We start from the raw sequence: 13,803 nt of genomic DNA, 5'->3' as shown, positions 1-13,803 counted from the left end.
ATGCCTCAGCTGAGCTTCTCCCTTCTCGTGTGATACGGCATGGTTGTGTCTATTGTTATGTTTTTTATTTGGAAACTCGTGTAAAAGTCTTACAACTGCCAACACACTTGAAGCGAGGAGTGAGTGCAGCTGGATGTTCTCTTTGTGGTTCAGAGAATCTTGGTGCACTAGTTGGAATGCCTAGTATCAATAGAGCAAACTACTGCACAAACCTTCGGACGTACCACTTTGAGCTCACCTTGTGTCATCTGATCTTAGAAGTTAAGCAGGTTCACTCTGTTTAGTGCTTGGATGAGATCCTAGTGGCTATGTCGGTTCATAATAGTACAAGTTATTTGTTTTATAAATACAAGATTGGGCCCCATTTAGACAAAGGAAAATTTAGAGCGCAATGCGTTTTCAATTGATACTGGAATTTGGGGAAAATTACTAGTTCATTAATACAATGCAGACAATTAAAAGGACAGGATCAAATATTGACTTTTAAGAGGGCAATGCAACAATTTTGCAGAACAGTGACAAATATATTCCTCTTCTGTTCATGTTCTCTTGCTCCCTACAGTCAGAGTATAGTTTCACATATGTGTATATTCTCAGTGCATATTTGCATTCTCTTAAGTACAAGAAACTCTAATTCTAGGATACAATGTGGGCCACAATACACTGGACGAATGCAAAATAGACATATTGGTGCCATGCTGTGCCTGTTTTTCAGGGCCCGTCGCCTTCAGTGGGCAATAAATTAACATGTTGGTGCCATATTATAACAGATATTTTAAGGTGCCATTGATATCGTGCAGTGAAAATTTGTAAAATGTATGATATCAAAGTATTTAATTGAAGATTCACTTCTTCGCTTTTTAAACAAAAACTATCACAGAATGTTTATCAATAGACATTGTAAAGCAACCGCTTTTTTGTTGCTGGCTGTGGGCTTTGTCGTGTTTAATTACAGACATGGGTTATTGTTCATAATGTTTTTGAAAATTATAGTTGTACTATTGCTGACACAATATTAGTCCGAGATTTAACAATTCATGTTATTCTTACAGGTCAAATGAATAGGTTTAACCACATGATAAACCAAATTCCAAATGACTTCTATTCAACAAACCGAAATCAACCAGGACCAGCTGGCCCCCCGGGTCCTCCTGGTACCCCTGGATCAAGAGGAGAGCCTGGACCAGCTGGCAGACCCGGCTTTCCTGGACCACCAGGTCTTCAAGGACCACAGGGTGAACGAGGTGGGTCTCACTCAGTCACCACTTGTGTCAAAAAATAGAAACATTCAAACACATAGCCAAGTTTACAAAATGCACACCAGTGTTGGAAATCCCCCTAAAACTATATGAAGCTCATTAAATATAAATTCAATTTTGTTATTGTATCCAAAACCTGTTCTACACAACATTTTCCAACTTTTATAGTTGATATTTTCCAACGTGACATTGTACGCACACAATGTATCTCCCACAATACATTCCTGTCTGCTAATCACAATCTTTTCTGTTTGGCAACCTTTGTATCTTTCTTTAGTCTAACTTTGTATTCCATTCACAGTCTAACCTCTTTGGGATGTCTCTGTGGGTCACCTGTCAGATCCTTTACACTACCTATTACACCCAAATATCATTCTTTCTCACACCCTTTTATTCTCTCTCTTGTAATAAGAAACTCTCTCATCATCCAACATAGTCTCAATCTCCAACATCACTTCTTGGTCCTTCTCCCATCTCTTCTTAACTGATTTCTGCCTTTGATGTAGGCCATCTCATTACTTACTAGCCAAAAGTTTACATTCTGGAACTTCTGAAAACCTAACACTTTCTCAAAGAAATCTATTAATCTGGGATCTTCAGTGTGTTCTTTGGTTCATAGACGTCTATGAGTCTGCTGTAATTACTTCCCTTTCAAGGAATAACTGATGACAGACAAACTCCTCAGATCATTAATAAATCTGATTAGTACTGCCACAGATTGGTTCAAGCTGGAGAAATTATGCAGCATATTTAAGAGCTACCCTGATAAAGGAAATTGTATACCTTTAATATGGGCAGGTCATAAAACAATACATTGATACAAATAAGATAGCATTATTCCTCTGATTCGGCTGCTGAAACATTATATATATTCTTCAATATGCAAAGAGGCTTTAGAAAATTGATTGTGCTTTGAAACTAAAAGTCATTGGATTCAGGGGAAACGCCAAGAGTTGTGCTTCCAGAGAAAGCTTGATAGATTTAGCGAGTATAATACAGTAAGTAAGGACACAAATTCAAGCACATTAAACTAAATTGCACATGCACAACAAATGGTTAGTAAAAGTAGGCAAATCAAAGTCACATCGAGTCTTTAGTATTCTCAGAAGAAAGAGTTATGTCAATTCCATTGCTGTTAATGTTTACATTGATTTTTATCTGTTAATCCTAAAGCTTCAAATCATAAATCATATTTACATGATTAGTTTCATAAGAACAGGGGGCAAAAAAAAGTCTGGGATGAAGAACACCAAGCGCCAAGTCAGGAAAATTAATCTGTTTCTGCCAAGGTGCTGCGTTGCCTTACATTTCCTGGGCTGCACTCAGAAGTCCTTTGTCTGTAGTTTGGTAATCCAAAGCCGTAAGTAAAATCAAAACAAGAAGGTACAGAGGGAGAATTTTCTGTTAACGGCTAATTTAGCATGCAAATGCACCAAGTCCCTGGTGTTTTGCGATTTGCGCTTCTTTGTAGGAGCCTCAAAAAAGACATGCCATGCATTCTGTTTCTGGTATGGCTTGGTTGTTTGCTAACCCTAGCAGATGAAGTAAGTCAAAGCCGGGAGGTGCCTGGGGAGAAATGTGCTGTGCTTGGTTGTTGAACGTTCAAATTCACTAAACCCCGATAGATTCATTATGGTGAAGTAACATTAGCGTGAGTATTGCGCACAAAGTAACCAAAAGTGTGACACTTTCTGCTTGGAAGTCACTCTGCTAGTGAGGCTTTTAAATATTTGAGGCATTTACCCATAAGAGATTTTTCTCTACCAGCTAGTTGTATGACAGGATGGGGAAATCAATGCAGAGGAAGCTGAAATTATTGATTAATCCACATCAACCAAGAGAAGGTGATTTTGTTTTCTGCAGTTGCTCTGAAAGGATTTATATGAAGGCACTGTGCAAATAACATCCTTTTTTAATACACTAAGTTAGTTGTTTTTGCCTACCTTTAAATAACACATTGGATAACTTAAAAATAAAACTTTAGTTATTGATTAAATACATAACTCCTCATAGAATACATAAATTAAGTTGTTCTCTCAGGTATCTCTCTGTCATTATGTTAACGATTCAGGAAGTTTGGAAGATATAAAAGGAGAACCCTATAAAGGTCACGGACTCAAACTCAATTTTGAAGTTTGTTGTGGTTTTAGTCTTTGAAAGCAATTAGGGTCCTAATAATATGGTTACATTTTCAACTCTTTGAGCTTCATTGGAGGAAACAATGGCTGATAACTTGATGTTCAGGATGACCTACTGAAAACTTTAGCAACTTCTGTCAGTTTGATCATAGGTTTTCTGGTCAAAGGAGTCGTTTACATCTAATTAACGAAACATCTACACTTGTGCCTGCAATATGTCATTGCTTAACTATAGTTGATAAACTGGGATCATTATGCATACTGCTGACTGCACTGGTGGAGAAAGTTAATGCAAGAATCACCAAATCTAACCTTTAAAATCACCACATCTAACCTTTAGTTACTTGCATAACGACCATTTTATTGTGTATTCTACTGGTTGTGGTTCTTATGCCAACATATGCTCAAAATGTATGGCATGAGACTAATTAATGACTCTTTCTGTAGGCTTTTCAACCACTGTATTATTGCAAGTTCATTTAGCAGTTTTACTCAATTTGTGGGGAAAGTAAATAGAGTTGACAAAACTGAGTTTATGGTCACCAGAGCATGTAAACCATGACTGGTGTTACTGTGACAGCTGTATGCCAATTATTACTCAAGGAGCATAGCACCAAATTTCATTCGAGCCTGCACACATATGGAGATTGTTGAATACATTTTCTCTAACTCTTACCTCTACTTGACAGCAGTCCTTTGAATATGTTAGTTTTTGGAAATATTTCATAGTACAGTCAGAAAACTAAAACGTACTTCACAGTCATCCATTCTTATCTCTGATGTCGTCTGTCTTTTAAAACTATGTTATCATACCATATTAATGCATTGTTATCATGAACTTTTCCGGAACATCATACATTCATTTTTTTTCTGTCCATGGTTTCTTAGGGATACCTGGAGAGAAAGGGGAAAGAGGAAATACAGGAATTGGATCAACAGGCCCTCGAGGTGTGACTGGACCACCAGGTACGTCTTGAGCCTTGAGCTTAATGAGATGAAAAAAAAACGTAACAGCTTCCCCATTTGCAGCACAGTATTGCAGTGTGAATTTAATTCAGCAGTATTTTTATGGGATATTGCAAATGGCTGCCTGTACTGACATTACTTTGACAAAAATGTATTGGTATGTCTTTCTGTCAGCTTCATGTAGCAAATATCATTTAAAAGTACTTTTACTAGTAGAGGGAATGGTGCAAAATAGTAAAGAGATATTGAGGAGGATGGAATAAAGACTGAATCAAAGTACGTCTCTACCAAATTAGCTTGGAGGAAAAAAGAAATGCAAGGGATGCGATACGGTAATTAAGGGAAAGCAACGTTTTATTGTCCTGAGAGATTGGTAGACAACCATTATAAATAAATGAAACAGTGCTAATCCATTGGTGGCTGATGGCATAATTTGGGAGATAAACACATATCCCTAATTGCTCCATTATCATAAAGGTGTATCTGAGTTGTATGTGTGTGCTTCATTGGGTGGAAATTGACTGACCAGTTTCATGGATACAGAGGGTCCTTGGGATGTTGTGGCTTAGTTTTCAAGAAATGTTGCATTTTCTTTCGAAGTTACAGGGGAAACCTTTTTAGACAAGGTGATTCATTCAATGCTGAGAGAACTATGGCTTACCTTTAAAAAGGACCAAATAAAGACATCTGGGTATGGTGACAGAAAACAGAAGGCAGGGCAATGAATCTTAAAGAAGGGCATGACATCACTATATGGTAAAAAAACAGTAGAGTGGACTATTGAAAAAACAAAGAATTAGGAACTCGGTGCCAACGTTGACTGACCTGTATGTGTTTCAGAAGATGTACCAAATATCCCTGGCATGAAAAATAGTAAGCACATACAGTGATCTTAAGCTAGGCGTGCAGAGCATGAAAAGCAAAACTAGTGCTAAAATAAGAAAAAAAGCAATAGCTTGAAAATATAAGGAGAGGGCAGAAAAATGTAAAGTGTGTAAATGGTGATTGGTTCCTATGTAATTCACCTACTATTCAGTTCTGCCTCATTATTGCATCATCTCTATATTGCATCTTCTTTAACCACTTTCTTCTGGGTTGCGGCACTTAAGCAGATCATCTGCTCACGCTGGAGCTTTGAAAAAGTCTAAATGTCAACTGATGAAAAACGTGTTGACTAATTTGTGAATAACAGTGCATATAAACTACATCTTTACCGATGGAAGATGAATACAACAGAAGTGACTCTTCAACATACATAATTGCGTTTATGTTTAAGAAAAATATAATGGTTTCTCCAAGGATATACAATGGATAGTCCCTTTAATTTTTGCCAGATCAAATGCCCTTCATGAAACCTGCTTTTGCACTGCATCAAAATATTTCCATCTCATATGCTGATGTAGTTTACCATCCACAGCAATATGTTTGAGAGGTGACTATGTTGCTATTCTCTTTATGCATTGTGTTATATTACTTTCGTAGATATGTGCATTGCACTGTATTGTGTATATGTTTCAAAAATGTAACTTGAATTTAACAATATTCCTACTTGTCAGATCAGAAGTAATCAAATGCTTTTATGAACTCTGGATCTCAAAGAATTCTGATGCTCTTGGAAATAAATACATCCATTGTCAAGCTATGGAGTTAGCACCATGCTCTGGATTATGTTTCACTGGTTTGGCACCATCCTTGATAAAACATTATACTTCAGAGAGTAGTGTGATTCCGCTTTGGGGATGGAGTCTGTTGTGCTTATTTTTCCACAAGGTTTGTGCTCCATTTGCTACATCAATAGAAGTTTGAGTCAGAAAGGCTCCATAATGTTAATACAGAGGTCTGTGTTGTTTTATCATCATCGAAGGAATTTGCAGTAATGGCCTGGATACATTTCAAGTTCCTGTGTGCGGCCCAAGGGAAATATTGTCTTGTGATTTTGAAATATGTATTTTCTGTTGCCAAAACTATAACTGTGCAGTAGCTGAGGTTGGTTGCCCGTATCGCCCGAAGCTTCCTGTGGCTTAGATCTATGCAAAAAGTCGGTATGTTGCCGCTACTGTTAAAGCAATCATGTTCTTTATTCCGTCACATCATTCTTTTCATGATCTTCTAGTCATGCCCTGGCAGCATTTGCTAGCTGCCTTGTGGTCTCCATGTCCCCTTTTGCTTGTTAAAACATGAAAGTTTCATTACAGGGTCTACAAGAAGCATGCAACAAATGCTAACCCCATTTGCTTACAACTTTGGATTCCAGATAACCACATTGCTGTCTGCTCCAAAGGAAACATTAGCTCACCTCTCCTGGGGTTGCGGGGTAGCAGACTCCAGGCATGTCTCCATAAATTCTGTAATACTCTGCACTTTTTGAAGGTTGAGGGTTCCCGGGAGGCATGTGTGTGTAGTAGGAAGTGGAAACTAGCAAAAGAATTTATTGGTGCCTGTAGCTTGGTTCAATTCCTGACAGATCAGATTCAATAAAAAAAAATCCTAGGCTGTCTGCATTTTGGGAAGCAACCCGTGAGTCACAGTTAAAGAGACTTAATCATAGCTTTGGTTCAAGCTAGTGGTTTCTTTCACAACATGTGTAGGAATCTAATGCAAAAGCATTCTTACAATTATAATTGGGGGCTGTCTAGACAGTAGCAATGCCAGATGCATTATCCAAATAATTCTTAAATTAACAACAAAACATAAAAGAACAAAAAACTGCGCAGTTGCTTTAAAAACATTCTTCTTCTTGAAATTAGGTCCACCAGGCGACTCTAGAACTGGACCACCCGGTTCCACCGGTTCACAGGGATCTCCTGGGTCACCCGGCCGACCTGGAAACTCTGGAGTTAGAGGTCCTCCTGGCCCAGCCGGGTACTGTGATGCATCCATGTGTGCAAGTATGGCGTACAACGGCCAGGGCTACCCAGGTATGTGCCTATTACTCTCAACGTTCCTATTAAAAGCTTTTTCCTCATGCAATATCACGGGTAGTGGAGGGTTCAGTTCTTGCAAGATTTTCTTCCTTAAGTACCTTCGATCACATAGAGGATGTAAACGCTGAGAATTTCTCTTTACATCAGAATCCAACCACATGTTGACACATCAAGATATGTTTACAAATAGTAAATTGTTGCTTCTCTGATGGTACTGCAGAGATTAGGATACGGATGAGCCCTGTAGTTAAGCCACCATTGAAACATAGAGCAATACACTACTCATTCCACATTTCTCTGATATTTCTGCATTGATAAGGCATTACACATTTAGTTTACAAATTGCTCATTTGAAATCAATTCATATTTGAAAGGGTTCTCAGTTTCTTTCACATTGCACTCACACTATCATTCCAAAAGATGCTAACAATGGATGCTCTGAAATACAAGTTTACATTGAATAAAAGGGAGATTATATAAATATGCGTGGTAAATTAATAGTTAACTGCTTCTAGTTTAATTCAGTTTCTTAATTTTATTCCTTATGAAGCACAACAATAAAATAAAGATATGAGTAAAATAAAGATATGCGTTTCAAGTCAAAAACACATCAACAGTGTTGATGAAATATCCCAAACGCCGAACCACAACTCTCAATCGGAAGGCTTTCATCTGTAATAAAAACTGGCAGTGAGAGATACTTGTAATTTATTTACTACCTCACTCAGACATGGATAACACAGGGGTTAATAAACTCATGACAATTTTTCATCCACGGGTCGGGTGTTTCCAATCTAGCACAGTTTTGTAGCCCCTGGTCATATTTACATCAAAAATATAGCTTGTGTGCTTGCTCTAGAGGTTATTTTTGTGGGACTGTTTTCACCTACCTTAGAAAAGTGCATATTTGAACTGTTGGTTTCCTAAGGGCGGTTATTCTACACTTGGTATGCAAATGCACTCCCCTTCCATCTAACTAATTCTGTGTGCTGACAGCCAGCACATACCTGTGTATGCTTTAAGCTCTTGTACTGGGGCCACCATTTATATCACCACGCACTGTCATCATTGTTTCTTGTATGAGTGAGCCACTTAGGGAACGTCAATTTATTCAACACAGGAAGATATCAAAAGGGGTTTAAAAATCACTGTAGAAGGCCAGACCAGACACAACAAATAGGTTTTGTAGAATAGACGGGCAGAAATCCTGTATCATAGGTTGGGTAAGATTGAGTTCCATAACTCTGATACAGTAAGGGAGCATCTGTGCTCATCCACAGTGGAGGAGCTTTACTTGAGGTAAATTATATGCACACCTTCTGAGAGCATCAGCCTGTAGCCGCGCTCCCTTCGAGGACCGATAGAGTCTGCGGATACAAGGACATTATCACATTTGCCAGCCTTACCTTTATTCCCATTTTGGGCCGAATTGTTAAGATCATTGGCATTGTTTTTTTTAAACTATAGCCCCAGGTGAGCCTGAAATTCGATCCACTTAAAAATGTGCAGCAAGGATAAAAAAGTATGGAGCATCATCCACCAATAAGGATAAGTTCCTCTAGTCCTTTGAGTCCAACAAAATAGGGACCCTGTCTCTATTGTTCCCTTCCTGCCCCTATTATGGATAGGACTTCATTCATTATTTGCTAAATAAGTTTGTGCTTTCTACCTATACCAATAGCAAAACACTTCTCCTCCCTCGAAAGCTGTGGTGAGGATAAACTTGATTTTTTTGTTTCATTTACCACGTTATAGATCCTCACTTGAGTTGTACCACCTGTGCGCCTCATAAGAGGATACATTTCCTTTTTGGTAAAATCTTAATGTAACCATGAGCTCTCACGTGACCGATGTGTTGTGACAAAGGTCAAACGCAGCTTTGGTTCTGATTACTTGCCTCGTTATTGGCAAAGCCCTATGTGTTTGTGTTGTCTGGTGTCAGTTCCCACATCGATGACGGTAAATGTATGGTAAGAGATGACGATCATATATTGAATCACAAGGTATGACCTTTAAAACTAACATCTTGTTTGACCTGTTTCAGGTACCGGCTAACACATTTTCTAAGTCGCCAGTGCTGCTTGCAGTTTGAATACAATGAACAATCCTGTTTCTGAGATGTTTGCGCACGTTCTAACTATGGAATGAACCTATTTGGAAATCTCACCACGGATGCGGTTTATGAACCATGTGGGCGTCAGGGCGATTCTTTATACTAACACATCTCGTGATTGGGGGAAGAGGACTGTGATGCCAACTTACAAAGCCTGCTGCATTTTTAGTAAAACAACCAATCAAGACCCAAAATACAAGCACCTGAAACCTTTTTGGTGAAGGAGCCTTTTAAAACTACTAACCAGCGGTGGTAACAGCATTAGACCAGATTGTTTAACCCGGTACTTTAGAAATGATGTATGTATATAATATACTAATGGTGCCTTGTAAATGATTTGTCCGGTAGCATATTCACTAAAATGTGTTAACACCTTATTACAATAAGCTTCTGCATTAAAACCTACTGCTTGCTTTTTGCTAAAAAAAAACAATAACCTCCCAAACTATAAAACCTGTCCGCCGCAGTGAGAATGCCATATTGTGCAGGCCTTTTGGGAAAGTCTGCTTCAAGACTGAGACCCCACACAATATATTAAACAACACAGAAGTCTTTCTGTGACAGGCCTGCACCTCAATATGTTCCGAGCAAACTGGTACAGAGAATTAACTGTGTATGATCGTTGTCCTTGAATTAATCTTTTTTTTACATTCCAAACATTTTCTGCCACGACAATTCTAATGTATATACATTGTATTTACTAAAATGCTCCCTTACATTTGCAGGCAGAGTTTATGACAATGTGTATCGACTGTTGTTCTGATGTATTATATTTCAGTTCCCCCGTCAGTATTTGCTGTTTCTTTCTGCGAAACATATTGATTAATGCATGTGTATATTTCTGTGCAAAACAAGACATGTAGTGGTTATGTGAAAAGAAACCAATTCGCAAAATCATTATGGAATCAGAGACTTTTTCATATGACCATATTTTTAACTTTGATGTTCAATCGGACAACTATTTTCAACCAGGGTCCTATCAACCTGAAAGCGGACCCTATGAGCCCGAGAGCGTACCCTATCAGCCTGAAAGTGACCCCTACCGAGTCCAAGTCCAGCCGGAAATGCCCGAAGAGGAATTTGAGGATTATGGAGCAGACTCTCCCTCACAGGACTACGCTGGGCAGAAGCGCAGGAAAAGGTCTTTACTGAGGAGAGCAGGCGCTAAGCCATAATGCCTTGTTTGTTGTTTGCCCTGCTATGACAACTTGAATTGCATATATTGTTTATATGTCTGAACATATGGGATAGATGGATATCATTTGCTATGGTTTTATTGCAAAACAGCAACATGGAATCACACCTATCTCTTGGTATGTAAATGCGCCTGAGATATGTACAAACTTCCCGATTGTAACTAGACTGCATCAAAAGGTTTTACCTTCACAGTGCTTGTAAAATACTTCTCTGCCAGAGCTTTTTGAACATTGACATGTGCATTCAGTTGGTTATCTAACTTTCATTTCGTTCTTTAAAGAACTCAGAAACATAAGCTGTTGAAAATATGTTTATTGGCTTTCATGATGGTGCTTGTTCTAGGAATCTAGGCCCACTGTGTGTAGGTGCACAGAATGCAGTCCCGCCACGCTGAAGACCCATGTCTCCAAGTCATTACCAGTATGCGACTACCCTCCACAGAGGGAATACACCACTTGTTGACATCTCTCGTGGGGGATGGACCTCAAACACGTTCTATCTCTTACAGCAGACACAGTCCTACAAGAACACATAAATCTGCCCTCTGTAGACACATTAACATTTATGCCAAATTGCAGCCGATCCTGCAGAGATGGAATTGCATGTTTGTGTTGTATATTTAGTACGGACATTTTGCAGAATATATTGTTTCTTAGTTCTCAAAAAGCAGTTGGAAAGCACGTGCAAGACTATGATTATAGAATTGCTACTTTTATATTTTTAACTGCAAATGGTGAATTTCACTGCCTTATATTTTATTTATTTCTGAAAAAGAGAGGCGTTTTTTCAATAAAACTACTGAAAATATTTCCTGTCGTTCTTTGATGATGTAACTTGTTATGCCTGCAGTTTTGTTAATGAAGAGCGTTTGGGATCTTGCAGCCTTGGAATAGCAATGGTGCTAAATAGAAACATGAAATCTCAAGACGGACACGTATTACCCAGGGTGCTAATTTCCCATTTAACTAAGCCTATGCTGCATGAATTGAAAGAACGTATACATGCAACAGGTTATGGAAGGTGCCTCAGAAGCTGACAAGAGAACACATTTTCTATAAGTTCACACTATCTTCCTCACCATGTGAGAACAAAGTCTGATATTTTAACTATAATGTACTTCTAACAGCAGCAACAATCTGCCTGCTGATTTCCCAAGGTTCTATTGCAGCTTCACCACAATGTTCCAATGGAATTCTGTATTGATGGCAACAGTGTGGCACACCTGAACACCATCTTAATGGAATCAAAACTGTAAAACTGAAGGCATTTCTTACAGAGGATACTGCTGTAAATTGACAAAATGAAGGGTTGCTTTTTGTCATAGAAATTATGATTAGTGCTCTAGAAAGCTAAAATGAGGACACGTTTTCTTTAAATTCTAAAATATCTTCATGTTAAATGTCCCAAAAAGTCTTACATGTTGAGTGAAATGCACTTCCAACACCAGCAGCAGCCTGTCAGTTGATTCCCAATTGTTCTACTGAAGCTTCACCACAGAGACCTAAAGAACAGCTAGCTCACTAAAATTCAATATTTAAGACAAAAGTGAGGAACTCCTGAATGCAATTTTGTGGAAATAAGAGCTGTTGAAAGTCCTGAGGAGCAGGCTGAAGTAAATGAGCATTTAGATGTTAATGCAGGTATGAAACCAGTGGGTTACAAATCTGAGGAAAAGCCTTGGTTTTTAGTAATTCTAGACATAATGTATTTTTAAAGGGAGACGTCTGCATTAGTACACCTTCCCCTTCTCATCCCACAATTATTACTGACCATAACCATCTTCACAGCCACTTAACAGCACCCTCATTTTAAAATAGTAAATTTTTTGGTAGACAACAATTGTGTGGAGGTTGGGCACCAACATAAGTACGCCCGCGGAGGATTGTGTGCAGGCCAATTGGTCAACCCACGCTACACACGGCCTGAGTCTGTGTCCAGTGGGGAATGGCCTCCTATTGAGGATCAGGTGCAGAGCCTGGCCTCAAGGACTGTGCGCAGCGCAGGTTGGGTGCCAGCAGAGGGTTTGGCAGAGGCCCTGACCATGAGGGCAGGGCCTGGAGCCAACCCCTGCTACGCCCGGCCAAGGACTTGCACAGTGGGTTTGGTGCTCATGGAGAGTTGGGCCCTGGGTAAATTTAGAATATGATTTACAAAAAAAAAGAAATTCACTGAATAAAAACACAAAGGTCGAAGTGGTCATATAGTTAGGTGTTGAAATAAGACGAGAACAAATACTAAAGAATCCCAAAACCACTGTTATAGGCCGTCTATAGCTTAGTTACTTAACTATAACTTATGCCCCAATCGTACAGCGCTTATGACCTCAATATTACATTACTCATGATGTTAAATGAGCGCATTGATGGCATCAGTCTTTACATTTAAATAATGTTGCTCAAATTACTGACTACTGAGGTTTCCAAGGTAGGGTAAGGTGAGGTCAAATTACACTTTTCCTGGTGAGTAATGCATTGCAGTCATCTTAGTGTGTAAGTGAGCTGTTTGGATCATCATGGTCAGCCTCAGAGCCCTCATAATCCAGATCTGGTCAAGGTACACCACTTCCAAGGACAACATTGTTTAACTTAGCACATATCCACTGTTGCCTTACAAACCATTCTTAATGGATCTTGCATTGCTCCAACATTTAGATAAATGAATCAGACTGAAGCCTTCAATACACAATACCTGTTCTACATTTTTCCAATACATTGTTCCAAACAGGACATGGGCATTGTTGTGGTGTTGATAGTTAACCAATTAGGGTCAGTAGCCTGTTTTCTCTGGATATTCATAGTTCTCCATTACAAGAAAGCTGTAAACATCCATTATGAGTTTACCATGCTCATTTTGCATTCTTTATGAGAACCAAATCTACATTGATTCCCACCTCCCTTACCTGTACTCCAGGTAATCTGTACACTTCTGCTCCTCTTTTGCTTCATTTTTTAAAACTGTGTTTAATAAGGTTACTAAAAGAAAACAAACACAGCAGTTCCTGCCGTTAAAAAGGGGGGAGCTTATGTTATCACAGTACATTCTATTGATAAGCAGTGATTAGTTCACAAGGCCTTAAATATAAAGTGATAGATGCTAATATCTGCCTGTGAAAGGCAATGAGTCTTTTGACATGAAACAGCTGTGCATCGATAGAGCTATCCACTTAACTGAGGCTTAACCCCTGAACTTGTGAAGAAGAGTGAGGA

The 13,803-nt window shown here is 38.8% G+C and overlaps 1 protein-coding gene across 2 annotated transcripts in view; it reads left to right on the top strand.

The window, feature by feature from the left end:
• COL12A1 (collagen type XII alpha 1 chain) overlaps positions 1 to 11,404 on the top strand; it is a 344,609-nt gene extending 333,205 nt beyond the window's left edge. Inside the window, exons 63-66 of one of the 2 annotated variants that reach the window (XM_085610958.1) lie at positions 1,053 to 1,244; positions 4,286 to 4,363; positions 7,111 to 7,281; positions 10,373 to 11,404. In XM_085610958.1, the coding sequence (XP_085467084.1) occupies positions 1,053 to 1,244; positions 4,286 to 4,363; positions 7,111 to 7,281; positions 10,373 to 10,575 (644 nt within the window). In that variant the 3' untranslated portion in view covers positions 10,576 to 11,404. Of the gene's footprint in view, positions 1 to 1,052; positions 1,245 to 4,285; positions 4,364 to 7,110; positions 7,282 to 9,331 lie in introns of both variants that reach the window. The other variant, XM_085610959.1, reaches the window with a different exon arrangement.
• Positions 11,405 to 13,803: the final 2,399 nt, after the last annotated feature.

The sequence above is a fragment of the Triturus cristatus genome, chromosome 6 (assembly GCF_964204655.1).
Source record: "Triturus cristatus chromosome 6, aTriCri1.1, whole genome shotgun sequence".
NCBI lineage: Eukaryota > Metazoa > Chordata > Amphibia > Caudata > Salamandridae > Triturus > Triturus cristatus.
The sequence above is the reverse complement of the archived record's forward strand: the minus strand, read 5'-3'. Positions and strand labels throughout refer to the sequence as shown.